This window comes from Argiope bruennichi, chromosome 5 (assembly GCF_947563725.1).
Source record: "Argiope bruennichi chromosome 5, qqArgBrue1.1, whole genome shotgun sequence".
In the NCBI taxonomy this organism is placed as follows: domain Eukaryota; kingdom Metazoa; phylum Arthropoda; class Arachnida; order Araneae; family Araneidae; genus Argiope; species Argiope bruennichi.
In genome coordinates, this window is record NC_079155.1 from 62,395,697 (window position 1) to 62,411,133 (window position 15,437).

The window sequence follows — 15,437 nt, forward strand, 5'->3', positions numbered from 1 at the left end:
TTGATTTTTTTTTAACTATGATAATGCTTTACACGCTGATATTAACTCTTTATTGTAAAGAAAAATATTTAAAAATATTCAAAGTATGAAAATAGGAGTATTTAAAACTCAAACCTCAAAATTATAATTTCTTCAGAAAAGGAACATTTTAAATTTTTTTCATGATAAGGAAGGTCAATTATGTACATGATATTTTTTCATTCAGTAAAGCTTCATCATCCTTGTTTGGGAAATAAGAAGTTTTTCTTCTCTCATTCATACAAAGTTATGACAGCTGAATCCCCCATACAATTGAATGACTTTATCAACAAAATGTTTAACACTCTACTTTCCCCAAAAACTTTCGAAACTTTAGTTTTAGATAGCCATACCATCAATCTTCAGAGTCCTGTTTATTTTCAATTTTTCCTCGAGTTCATCAGATTTGTAATGTAAAGAAAATGAATACCAAGAATCATCTCTAATCTTATGGTCAATCCTCTAATTATTCCTCCATTTACAAGACCCCATACTCTTATTTGGTTTTCTGTAAACGTATTTGGACTTTCCAATTGATGGTAAAATTGTGGACTCTGCCTTCCCAAAGAATCTTGGAGAGTATTAAGAGACATCATTCCATCTGTACAAGTAAGGACTTGTATGAGAACTCGCTTTCCTTATCATTGCTCAACAAAGTGCGGTGTCTATGATTTTTTTTTAAATGGAAATTCTTAATTTATATTCTCAATCATTCTTCGAGAGAAATTATAATTTTCAAATGCTTGGCTATTGATCATTCCCTCATTAACAGAGCCGGCCTTCACTACAAAGGGCCCGGGTGCAAAAAAAAAAAAAAAAAAAAAAAAAAAAAACATTTGGGGCCTTAAATTTTTTGCAAAATACAAATATGAACACATATTATTATTGCACGTTTATTTAATGCATAATTTTGTTTTTGCTATTAATTACTTCAGGAAAATTACAAATTTTTGCAATTTATTTTTCGATGCTTAGTATAAGCAAGTGCATTTAAGCATTATGAGCACATGCTTGACCGAAGTTTAATTTGCTGAATTAATATTAATATTAATTTGCTGAAAGAGGCGCTTAGCATTTATTATAGTAACTGGCATTGTAAAGAAAAGTTTTAATACATTTAGAAATAAATCGTTATAATTATTAATTACTACATATTGCTTGAGAGAACTCGCAATATGTACTAATTAATAATTATGTGTTAAGCGTTATTTACATCCCTTTCATTCAAAATCAAATCCCATAGCAAAACAATTATTTGGATAAGGTTTTCATTCACGCAGTTATTATGAAACGTTGCAACGTTTTTGGAACAATTTTCTAATTCATGTTTTTCTAAAGTTTTTAAATCAGTGATTGATTTAAAATACTTTTAAATCTATCTTCTATCTGTACAATAACAGTATCAGTTACAGAGTAAAAAAATAAAATCTAAATTCCTCAAGCGAGATTTTTATAATTTCATCTTCTGCTGTTTCGAATAATATATATATTTTTCTCTCTTTTTTCGAATTCATTTTTCAGGAAAATGTTCGCTTCCATACTATTGCTTTTGCTTCGTCTAAAAATGAGTTAAATATTGTTCTTAAATTTTAGATTTCAGTTTTAATTTTATTGATTAAATTAAAAGCAAATCAATAACAACTGTTTTTACTTGAAATTGTTTATTGAGAGTGCTAATTTTGGACAATATTGTAAACCATACTATTATACATAAAATAAGTATCTTTTATTGTAGTGAATCCAATAGACTTTTAGCTTCAGATACCGCTGTATTATTGTTATTTGCATCAATAATTTCTTCAAGGGAATTATAAATTTGTTCAAACTATATATACTCTGCTTTAGCCGTATCTATTTTGGCTCCCCAACGAGTGTCGTATAATGATTTAAGAGTAATGTTTAAATGCTTTTGTAGAATTTCTCATATTTTTGTAAATGAAGAAAATAAGCAGTATAAACGTTGTAATATTCCCAAAAATTTACAATATATTTTGCTGAAAGCGGCATCACAGATTAATAAATTAAAAGAGTGTTATAGGCATTGAATATAAATTACATGAAGGTTTAGAGCAATTATTCTACATTGTGCATCTTTATATTTCCCTTTCATGTTGCTACCAGTGTCCTATGTCTATTCACTACACTTCATAATATTTAAATCAAGCTCACTTAATATTTCCAATAGAGCTTTTGCTAGTTCTTCTCCAATCACATTAGTTACTTCAATAAACTCTATAAATATTCATTTATACTTAATCTTTTCTCTTCAAAATTTACATACCGAATAAAGATTGAAGTTTGTTTTTTATGGGATATATCAGAAGTAGAATCCTTTTGGACATGGCAGAGAAAATCAACCAACTGCAAAGCTGCATTTCACTATTTGTTACTTTTTTTTTTAAGTAGTAATTAGTGAAAAATGGTCTTCCTTCAGCATTTTTAGAAAAAAATTCCTTTGTGTTGCACAGATCTGTTGGTTATCTAATTGGTTATAATTCTTGGTCATAAACCTGAATCACTTATATGGACTTGATCACATTTGTTATTGTCATTTTCACCATTATTTTCTGGTTCAATCATATTTGTATAAACATACGGTTCTTCAAATTTCTTCCTCACTTCTTTCCATCTCGCTATTGCCATTCAAAACATTATTTTAGTTCTTAATCAGGTTGGAGGCCCCCTCAATTGCGAGATCCCTGGTGCATAGAATCTGCCGCATCCCCCATATGGCCGGACCTGCTCATTAATCCCAATTGAGATAGTAAACTGTAACATAATCATCATAATTTTAATACCCCATGGCTTACTAACTTGGTTTTAATGCATCTTTGCAAATGAAATACTTATAAATCATGAAGAACACACAATTAGAAAAAAAGGAAAAATTATAAACTGGATGGTAAAATTGTTCCATTTTTACCCAGACTTCTGGTGCAACTTTACCAAGTTAAATTATTAAACAAAAATGCAATAGAAAATTTAAATTTAAAGTAGATTCTAAAATGGAGTTATATGCTGATTTAAATAAAACATGTAGTTTTTATTTTATTCATGATGGATTGAACCTACAGTTCACTTATATTGACTACCCAAAACAATTGTTCAATAAGTATGAATTAAACAGCTTAAAAGGATTAAAACGTGTTTAATGTGTAATATTAAATGTCTTCTCTGAGTAATTAAATGACTGGCATCTTTAAAGCTGGATTCAGAAACATAGTGGTACCAAACTTTAATTCTTTTTTCAAAAATTAATTAAAATAATAACTTGTTATAATTGGAACATAAAAGTAAATGCTCTCTAATTCTGCAAAGATTCTTAAAAACTTTCATGAAAAAATACTAACAATTTTCAAGAATTATTTATCAAAATACTGCCAAATTGGAAATTATATTAAAAAAATTATAGTTCAAACTTTTTATAAAGAATTCTGGTTATTGATTTTATGTAATCACTTTTGAAATAATAGTCAGTGACAACGATCTTTTGCAGAAGCTATGAATGAACACAGCCCTGCTGAATGAAATATTATGTATGGAATACAAAAAAAAAAAAAAAAACAAATTAAGTTCTTTCGAAATTAATAATACAGACTTAAAACTAATTAACAAAGCTTTTGTTTTAGCTGAGTTAAAGTGATTATAAAAACTATTGATGTTAGAACTTCAGAATATGATACAATCCAAATATTTATTTTATTTAAATACATCAGTATTATATTTGAAACTATTTAATTGAGTGAAATGAAATTACATAGTATTTTTCTTATATTATCAACTTAATTTAACATTTATAATAGTAGTGCAATTTGAAAATAGTAACACAAGAAAACTTTTAAAATCCTGAAAAATCAAGGAAATTTTATAGTAAAGACCACAATAAATGTTTTAGCAATTTTGAGGAATCAATAAAATGTATAGCAGCTTCTTTTATGCAAATTATTTCAATAAAGAACATATTTCTCTTTTCAGTGAAACTACATGCAAAAATTCATGTTGTAAATAAAAAGCCTTTGATATGCATATTTTTCATCATAAAGAGAATATTTGTTTAATTTAAGGGTATTTTATTGATTACAAAAATTTAATAAAAATATTTCTAAACAAATATGCATAAAACTAATAATTTCTTTGTTGAAAATTTGGTCATAAATAAAGAAAACTGGCAAATAAAAAATATAACCATAAAAGAAAAAAATTATTCTGAAATGAGATACAACCATTATTTAAATACATATTTTTAGAATAAATAACTAGTGATTTTTTAAATGACATTTTTTAAATTTGCTGTTAATTTAACTTTAAATAAATTTTACAACTATAAATTTACAGCTGCAATAAGAATTAATTCTTCTATCCTAAAATTTTATTAAAAACCAAATTACAATTATGTATGAAAATAAGTTTATCAAATAAATAGTTATTTAAATACTTATTTTGTTTGTTTTCATGAAATTGATAATATGATCAAGTAAAAGCTATTTAATAATAATTTCCCTTATTTAAATTAATTTTTAACTTAAAAAATGCATTTGAAATATGAAGAGTACAATTCTTTAGACAAATTATTGATATATCTATACAAAAGAAATTTTATTGATTTAACTAAGAGTTCTGATTCCTTATCTTAATTAGAATTAAATGAAATACACACAGTAAAAACAAGTACTATTATTAGAAATTACAAAGTATTTGTAATTATATAGATATGATCAAATCTATAGTTAATACCCATCTACCCAAAATCTAAAATTAATTTCATGCTGAAATTCCATTTACAGGCATATTAAGAAATTTTCATGCTTTAACAGTGCAATGATTAATTTAAAAAGCAAAGCAGTTAATTTAAAATATCCATTATCCAGATATTAGTACTTAGGATATATAAGCAAAGGTTTTTTTCCATCAGCTTAACAACAGCTGCAGTTGAACAGAGAGATTTTCAAAAAACTAACTTTTAGTCCTTATTTGCATGCACATCTTTTTTATATAATTTCCAGTAATTAAATATGTATATTCTTATCAATTTACAATAATGTTTTATTATATAAGTAAAACACGGCAATACTAATAAAAATACATCAAATACTATTTAGTTCTATTTATAAAAAAATATTTAAAAATGAAATAACTTCATGCTATATGTCCAGGTAAAAAGAATTAAAAAATGTAGTTGCTCATTTCTTATTAATAATAAAAATGAATGATTATGTGTGCATGTATTGGTACTTTTCAGGCCTGATCATTTGGCCCAAGTCTATAAAACTAGATACACATAAAACTGGAAAAAGAACATTCACCTCAGAGCATTTTTTAAATCTAATTTTATAATTAGAAATTTTATATTAGAAGCTGAATTTTGGTGTTTTTCTGCAATAACTTCCAAAAATATTACTTTACATGTGTTTTACATTTTAGAATGATGTAAAATTTATTCAAATAAATTTTACATTATTCCAAAATTTAAAAAATTATCTTTCTAATAATCATGTGGATAACTGCTGAATTTTCAGTTCTTTAAAAAATACTTTTTTTTTTGTTTAATCTCCAAAAATAGATAAAATTATTGCCCTGAAATTCAAACCATCTTCACTATTTCAACTATTTAACAGCACGATTTCCTTCCACAGCTGAAAGTTACAAAAAACAAAAGTTTAATATCTGTGTACTTTATGAGACAAATTTACATTTAAAAAAAAGTGAAGTTACAATTCTTTGAAGTTTCTAAAATAGATGAACCAGGTGTTTACATTTTTAATGGTGCCACAGAATCATAGGATTGGTCTCCAGTAGAAAGTTTCATGAGAGGAATGTATGTTAGACAAAACATCTTTAATGTCTACAATTTCATGATACCATGGATATTAAGCAACATCTAAATAATTTAACTGAGATTAAATATAAGCAATAGTCCCAGCGAACTAGTCACCAGAAATGACTAATTTGATGAAATACTTCTCTATATGTTGAAATAATTGCAATTACATCCAACTATACTAATTTTTTAAAATTAGGAAAAAAAAAAAGAATTCAAGATATGATTGCCAGAATGAAAAAAAGATAAGGAAATTTTGAAGGAATATATATATTATACTAATGGTTTTAAATATGAATAAATCATTCATATTCATGAATATGTGTCCTTTGAAGTTACTTGCATTCCAAATCAATTCAGCACTTCTTAAACTTTGAATCACAATTTCTATAGCATTTTACAGAATAATATTTCAAGTTGTAAAATTTGAAAACACTTTGATTTCACAGATATTTGTAAGTAGAAATTATTGAAAAATCGCTTGATTTACGACAAAGTTTATTTACATTAATTTATCATTACTTATCCTTAATTTCCTTACCCAAATTCAAATTTTTAGGTTCAAAAAAAAAAAAGTGTGGAGTTGAAAAATACTGAAACTTGATTTCTAACATTTTTGTTACTGCTTTCTTCACTATAAAAAGGTCTCATCTAGTGAAAAAAAAATTTAAAAAATGTGATAAACTTCTATTGTGTTCTGGCAATATGCAACAGAAGGAATTGGTACAAGGAGAGTGAGTGAACTGTCTTCTGATAAGCACATTTTTTACAAGGATGCTTATACACTGCATACTATTCAGACAGGAAAAACCACAAAATGTTCTGTTTCAGTTATTTCTTGCATTTTCCTTGAAGACTAAGAATGTTTAAAGGAAAATCTGATTTGATTGTTGATAAATTTAAATATGTGATTTGCTCATTTTAATGGTGTTTAATTGCAAATTTTTAAACTGCCAGAGATAAGCAATTGTTTCCAAAGCGAAAAATTCTCTAAATAATATATAAAAAGATATTTTACATTATCTGTGCTAGAATTGCAACCAAAAGCAATCAAGTTATGAAAGTTTAAGTTCCATTAATATAGAATAATCAACAGCCATCTCAGGAAGGACCATATCTAGATTCATGAATATTCCCCAAAAAGACTTACTTAGAAATATTCTATCATATAAAATATATATCCGAAACTTCATAATTAAAAATTCAAGTAAAAAAAAAAATGAGGAATTTTTTTTGTTTAAAATATTAGTTTAGTTAGAATATATGAATATTATTACAGTTTTTTGCTAAGTATAGTTGATAAATTTATGTATATTTGATTAGTATAATTGATTTTGTTAAGTATTTTTGCTTAGTACAATATATAATATATATAGGTATAGTTAGAGTATTTTACTGTGGATAATAAAGCCAGAAAATGTAAAAATTTAGAATTCATGGTTTTTGCAATAATACATCGACTGACTCATACAATGTATAATTTTTACATCATTTAGAGCACTTTACAAATGGAAGTATATGCTTATATCTAATGGTTTAGAATTATTGGGTCAAGATCAGAGAATTCACCATGCATGTACGGAAGAATGCTTGGGGTGTTAGAATTCATATCTAATGATATCACAAAATTATACATCTAAACAGCAACTTTACACCATGCAGACCAAGCTAAAGCTTAGTGTGTTTTTTGGCTGTTGTCAAGCTAATGGAAAAGTACCTTAATTATCTTATAGTATTTTTATTTTTTTGTACAGTTGAGCATAATTTTTTAAATAAATCTTTCTGCGTAAAGTAATCCATTATTATTGCAAGCACATTGGCTGTGTTTTTACCAAAGCAGCAGAGCTAAGTTTAAAATACTCACCAGAAATAAAATGCCTGACCTGGAGTATAGTTTCCCCTGCAAAGGGGCAATGGATATCTTTAAAATCTAAAGTTAGCTTAAAAATAGACCCAATTAATGAATTTTGAAAATTTCAGTGACAAAGTGTCATTACAAGAAGTTATATTTATCATTAAAAAAAACTGATGTACCAAAATTGATAAATGAAATAAAATGTGTCAATTTGTTTAACATGGCAGTTCAGATCATTATAATAAATTTATCAAAATATTTGAAAAAATTAAGTGGTTTATTATGTTATAATTTTGGTAAAAATAAACTAACTATTCATTCTAAAAACAGAAAAAATATTTATTAGAATCATGCAGATACAAAGCAATAAAACAGTACATTAAATGTATAAAGAATCTGAACATATTAAAAATTTATAAAAGCAACCTATAAGATTATAAAACGAAAACATGCCCTGAAATGCTTTAAAAATACCCTTTTAATAAATAGATGAGGCATGTTTACAAAACGAAATGTATAAAAAAATATAATTTACATGCTGTAAAATATACAAATACAAAACCAAAATTATACATAATCTGAATGGCAGTTAAATGCAAGTTATTTGTTATTACAAAAACAGCTAGAAAAATAATGCAACAATATAATCTGTTCACAGGGCTCAAACAACATTGGTGACAAATTATTTATATTTCCACCACAATCCGTATGTTTTGATAGGACTGTCACTTACCTTATTTCGAGGAAATCCAGAATTCATAGAATCACTCCTAACCTTCTGTCTCCTCCTGGATCTTCTTTTATCTTCAGATACAACAGTTTCAGAATTTAAAATACCTGCGCTGTTTGATTTCTTTAACTGATGCAACACCAAAGAAAAACCAGTTATGCTATTAATTGTCATGGGTATTTGAGAAGACTGGGGCACAACAGCTAAAACAGCATTCTGAAATGCAGATTTCTCTTTTTCATATTCTAAAAGAACACATGGTTTTATTGGAAGATCATCTAAAGCTGAATGAATGGTTGGAAAATGTGGATTTGTCAATGATGAAGGAAGCATCAATGATTGAAATGGACGGATTTTCAACTGGCTCCATGAAATAGCCTCTGACAAATTATGTACTTTCCTGCATAATATGTCAGGCATGTTTTCCTGCATTGTTGGTTTTGGTTCACAACCCCATATTGCTGTCAATAAGCATTTTTCTTCATTTTTCTGTAGTCCATTTTGATCTTTGGAAATAAATAAAAAGTATTAATGCAATTTTTATATTTAAGAAAAATGAAATATTCTATATGATTAAGACGTATTCATAAATAGCTACACATTGTTAAGCAATCATAAAACACTAAAATAGCACTTTGAGATTCAATTGTTTTTACAAAGTTATATATTTAAATGCTGTATGTTTTTAAAAATTAATTACTGCGTTACACAATGGACAATAAATTATTTAATTTTTGAGGTCAAATCAAGGTTAGGTGGGAAAAATTTTTTTATGTGTAATCTTAGAATATCAACTCTGAAATCCATAAGATGGTATTTGATCCTTAATTGCAAACTAATGTGCAATTGATACTGCATAATTTTGTTAAGGTTAAAACTTTTTAAAATTTTTTGCCAAATAACATTAAATTTTATTTTAAAAATATAAACAAAAATTGTATCAAAAAATTTAAATAAATATTATATCCTGGATAATAATGATCAATATAACTAAATGTTATTTTTATTTAAACTTCAAAACGGAAAATTCAGGGCAATTAGATTCTGTAAAAAATTTATTTTTTGTATGCAATTAAAAAAAGAAAACTTTATCTAATCTAGAACTTTAATCTATAATGAAAGTTTTCCCCCCTTCTAAAATATTATTTAACATATAATATTCTAAGTTCAACCATATAAATAATTTATTTGTCCTGAATTTTATCAAAGAGATTCCCAAAATTAATCAAAGTAAATTATGAAAATTTTATAAACAAAGAATACTTTAAGATAGAAAATATTTAAACCTGAACAATCATCTATTGGCTGAGCAACAAAGAGAGTCCAATCTAAGCGCTTTGCATTCCACAACAAAATCCAGCCTGTACCATTGCTTTCAAGATTTCCAAATCTACAAATTTACATATTATGAAATATCTTTAAAATTATGAACATTCAAATCTTATTATCATGCATAAAATTAAATGTCATTAATAAATAAAACTTATGGCTCAATTAGAATGTATCAATTAATTAATAAAGATATTTTTAATCAAGAGAAATTGCTGAATAAAATGACTAATATTTTATCACTGTTCTTGGAAAAATAACAGAAAATTTATATTTTAAATTAACTACAAGTTGACCATATTATTTCATGAAGAATGTTAAGCTTGAAAGTAATCCTATACCCAAGGCTAAAATATTAAAATGCTACTATCAATTATAAAATAGTTTGATAGCAAACATTTTAAATATGATTCTTTAAACTATATATATGTAATGATATTTTAAAATCTAGTTTTAATTTAATTAATTTCTAAGGTTTTATCTTAATTTACCCATAGTAACTGCATTTTAAAATATTTTCTTATTCCGTGATCCAATTCCACTTTCTCTACTTAATTAATTCAAGAGAAGCTTTGTAAAATTGCTGAATCTGCTAAAAGCCTAACTTTCCCACATTCCGCATGAAGGGCTAGAAAAATGTCCAATAAGCACATTCTTTTTTAAAGGATCCCTGTGTTTCCCCTGCCTTGTCAACGCATGTAGCAAAAATCCCTATCGAAATTTTAATATAATAGCACTGTAAAGAAATATTTTCCCTATCAAAATCTCAGGTTATATAAGACCAGAGATAAAATGTTCAAGAGCTTTTTCCTCATTTCTTTCTGTATTGTGTGTGTTGCTTGTCGCTCCTGCTTGTACATAATGTGTGCTTCTCCAAAACGAAATAAAACGTCACGAAATCGAAAGTCTCTTCAATGTCTTCAAAACTGCATGCGGCTTCACATAAAATAATGCTTACATGCATGTGTGTGTGTACTACTCTTCAATAATCTTAAATTTAAAGTAATAATTAAAGGTTGATAAATCTGCATGGCTGTATGTCTTAACATCAATGTCAAGATTTCAACTAGCAGTGAAATCACTTAAGAGTTCCTTGTTTCTGCAAAATTTACAAATAAAAGGACTGTAATCAACAAAGATAAACTGAAATTCCAGCAATCCTAGTTCATTTTGATATGGTTTATTCATTAAAAAAACACATAAAAGAAAATGTCCTTAGTTTTTAAAATTGGTGGCATCTTGCTTTGAAACTACAGAATCGAAATTTTCAGGTCCAATTTCACTAAACATTTGGTATGTATTCAACCTTAATATATGTAAAATGCACTAATGTTAAACAGCCTTCATCAATGTATGGCCTACAAAGGAAATTGTCTACTAAAGTACCATCCAAGTTATTGGTTCACAAACCAAAATTACAGCATACAATCTTTAATACAATTTCAAATTTTGTCAACTTTAATAAGCAGCTAAATTGATAATGATGACAAGAAAATTTTGTATACAATTTTATATAATGCAAAAAAAAAATGCAAATACATACTATTCCAGAACAATATATATATGTATATATATATGTATGAAAGGGAAGAATTTAGGAGCATTGAATCTCATTCCTTCATTATTATATCCAAACAAAGATTTATATATTAAGATAATGTAAACAAAAAACAAAAAAACATGCCTATAATAGCAACTTTTAATATTTTTTTACTAAAATTGTAGACTGTATTATTATTCATTTATTTATGGGCAGAAAATATTTAATTGCTTACAGATTAACAAAGTAGATGACTATTATCAACTCCTTTTAAATATACTAGAAAGAAATAAGCTTAAAAAATATATGCTATAGATGAATTAAAATTACTGACAAGTCTATTTTTCATTTATTGCTGTATTGATTAAATTTTTATTTATTGATTAAAAATGTGCATTTTAAATTCCTAAATCTTAGTTAGGAAATTATAAAATCCTTCAAAACAGAAAAGGAAATATAATAGCACTGAACAAATGCAATTTAAAAGTAAATCATTAAAATCATTAAGATGATACGCTATAATAGAAGAATTTTTACTTTCTTTATTAAATAATTAAAAGATGTTTTCCCCAATATATATATTTTGTATTTTAATTTTAATAAATTTTGCAACTCAAAACCCTGCGTTCTTTTCTTATCAAATTTAATACATTGTTAATAATTACAAAATAATGTTATATATATTTAATTGAAATATTCATTTTCTAATAAGAATATAAAATTAATAAACAATAAAAAATGCTGTATCCATATAAAATATAAAAATCTTTAAATGATTTCAACAATTAATAGAAAAGTATATCCATAATTTATTCTTACCTGTACATTTCAATTTCTGGCTTAGTGTTCAGTTTCGAGGTTACCAAGACCTGATCACATTGCATAAAAGGATCACCATGCAATGATGGATTATCAGGTAATTCCAAGTGAACAGTCTGATTCTGAATTTGATCATCCCATTCTGACCAAGTAGAAACATCAGCAATGACATTTAACAGTATCTTAAGGAAAGAATAAATGCCTTTAATTTTTTTGAAGTGACATTAGTTATAGCATCTAAAAAGAATTCTAGGCACACTACAATTAAATTGGCATTTTTTTAATAGCTCAGTAAGAAGTTTCTTGATATCATTAAGCAAAACTTTCAATATTAATATGGATTAAATAAATTACAAGGTAAATACATAAAAGAAACACAGAATAACTTCATATTCTTCCATATATAAACGGTTAAATAGTCTTACAAAAGCTTTGGTCTCACCATTATAATATTCTGAACAATTTTGATTAAAAGATATTTTCTGCAATAAAATGAATGATTTTATAAAGAGAATTTGTGATGAAACAAACATAAAAGAATTTAAACATCAACATTATATCTCTCTAAGTGGGTCAATGGTTATGTACAGACAGTCACAATCAAAAAAGATGTGGGGGTGGGATGAGAAGATAAGAATTAAAAAATGAATGGCATTCTAAATACTTTCAGAAAGGCTATAAAAACATTAAAATTAGATAATAAATTCATATGACCATTAATCATATTTCACATAGAAATTAATTATTCTAATTTACTGACTTAAAATTAAATTGTAAAAAAATTAATTGGACAACACAGATTTATGTAATTTAAATTAATTCACTGATAAAAAGGACTGTAGCAACTCAAATCAAATTGATTTTGAAATTAATTCTGAACACTCTGAAGCATAAAATAAATTGATATAGTAACTTGTGAACAGAAAATAATTTTATATTCACAAAATACTCTATCATTACTTTTATTATCTTACTATATTATAGGTGCAATTCATAATTGTTATAAATACCCCTTTTTATGTATCATGAAAATTTTTGTAGAATATCATACATATATGAAATAAGATACAATAAGCATACAAGATACTTTATATCAAACAACGCATCACATATATATTTGTGCAGCCTTCAATATATATTTAGATGGAATAATTACGATAGAAATAAAATCATCTATTAATTGACAACTCTAATTATTCATGCACCATAAAGAAAAACCACATATATTTAAAGAGATTACCAAATAAATTTAATGTGTAAAATTAGAACAATTAATTGAATACTGAGCAAAAATCATGTTCAGATGAATTTCCATTTCTTACTGAGCAACATGCAAACAAAAGAAGTTTTATAAAATCTCAAATTATTTCTCAATAAGTTTATCTGTTAACAATTTAAATGTTATAAACATTTTCAATGGAATAAATCTGAAAACAATGTCATTAACACAAAAAAGATACTGCATTAAATACTAACCACAGCAGCACATGGTATTTCTTTTGTACAACCATAAACAGAAATAGGATATCCAACAATATTTAATGAAAGGTCTTTCTGCCAGCAGCGTAAGCTACAATTTGAAGGAATAAGACTCCAGCCATGAGCAGAATTTACAGGTAAGTTCTAGAAAAGTAAGTACTTCACTTATATACATATGTTTTAAAGATGCAATTTTGTGCTTACTTTGTATTTAAAATATTCATGGGTAAAAACACGAATTCACATTTTGTAATAGATATATTTCTATGATGAAAATCTCACATTCATTTGTTTTTCATTAAGTTTTGAAGAAAATATAAAAATTTCAGATGCACTTTTCTATAAATGAATTATGAAGATCTAAAACAGAAAATTTAATATTTTAAATTTCATCCTGAATTAGTATTAATTATTATAATAATAGTTTTAAATGCAAATGAAACAATCTCAGATTTGGAATAGATAACTTTACAATCCATGTAATTGGAAACATATTCCATTCAAAATCCTTCTTATATATCAAAGTATATTTTGTTAATATACTAATAAATACATGAACCAAACAAAAAAATACATTTTATAAATCCTTTTTACATTTAATAAAAGAGCATATCTATTATTATTTTTTAAATTTTATATTGTAAATAATGTACATTATATATTTACAAAAATAAGAATATTAAATACAAGTATATCAACTATAAACAGCCATAACTACTTTTCAAATAACAACAACAACAAAAAAAAAACACTTTTTAGTGTTTTGTGCTTATGATGCTAATAAGTAAGACAATTTTATCTTCAGACAGTGTATGAAAGTTATACTCATTAGATTTTGAAAACATGGAAAAAATTTAAGATTTGTGAAATTTATAGATTAAAGTAGAAATACTTTAGAAAAAGAAGAAGGATGCTTATTTTTAAGAATTAAATAGCATTATAAACCAATAAATTCAATTTATCTGTGTGTCGATATCCGATTTATTCAATTTATGTAATATGTGTATGGAATTTATCTACTACATAAAACAATTTTCTGCTTGAAATATGCTGGGAGAAAAATGTCTATCACAATGGAATGAAACTTCAAACAAAATAACAGCATTTTTTTTTTCTTTAAATTTTTTATTACATTTATTTTTCCTAGTCATTAAGCTGGATGGATAGTGATAAGAGTTTTTCCATGACCTTTTTGAGTCATAAATTCTGACCGAGAATTAAGCTCAAACAATTCCACCCAAAATAACTACAATAAATTTTATTTTTAAGTAAACTGCAATTTTCTTTTCTGGGATTCTTGATTGTTAAAATATTTAAATAAACAGTGTGTTTGTAGAGTGTATGAAAAATCCACTAGCTTATATTCAAATCAAACAGCAGATATTTTTAAAGAAATGATAGTAAAAAAAAAAAAAAAAAAAAAAAAAAAAATGATACAAATACTATATTTTATTCTACTGAATTTATCTAACCACCATATAAGTATATATACAGTATATATAATCTATTTCTTTTCATTTATTAAATAATTTCTTATACATTATTTATTACATTTCTTTCATTTATTACATATAATAAATAAATAATATCATATATTTAAAATAAATATACAATAATAAAATTTAAAATAATAATATTAATTTTCCATTTTAATAATAGTTAGAACTGTTTCAGTGCATAATAAACACAGTTGACATTCTCCTTCTCAAGGACTAGTAAAATATAAGGAACAAGTATGCAATAAACTTCATAAACTGTATAAAAATAATCCAACTTTCAAGCATGGATACAAATATATTTTTAAAAATAATCAAATTTGCAAATTGTTTTAAGAAATTGTGAGTATTAA

At 25.4% G+C, this 15,437-nt stretch overlaps 1 protein-coding gene across 2 annotated transcripts in view; it reads right to left on the reverse strand.

Annotated features, from left to right (window-relative positions):
• LOC129968575 (uncharacterized) overlaps positions 1–15,437 on the reverse strand; it is a 37,589-nt gene that overhangs the window by 20,959 nt on the left and 1,193 nt on the right. The window contains exons 3-7 of one of the 2 annotated variants that reach the window (XM_056082599.1): positions 13,586–13,732; positions 12,110–12,291; positions 9,708–9,811; positions 8,425–8,927; positions 7,701–7,736 (exon numbers count right to left, since the gene is read on the reverse strand). In XM_056082599.1, coding sequence (XP_055938574.1) covers positions 7,701–7,736; positions 8,425–8,927; positions 9,708–9,811; positions 12,110–12,291; positions 13,586–13,732 — 972 coding nt within the window. The remainder of the gene's footprint in view (positions 1–7,700; positions 7,737–8,424; positions 8,928–9,707; positions 9,812–12,109; positions 12,292–13,585; positions 13,733–15,437) is intronic. The other variant, XM_056082600.1, reaches the window with a different exon arrangement.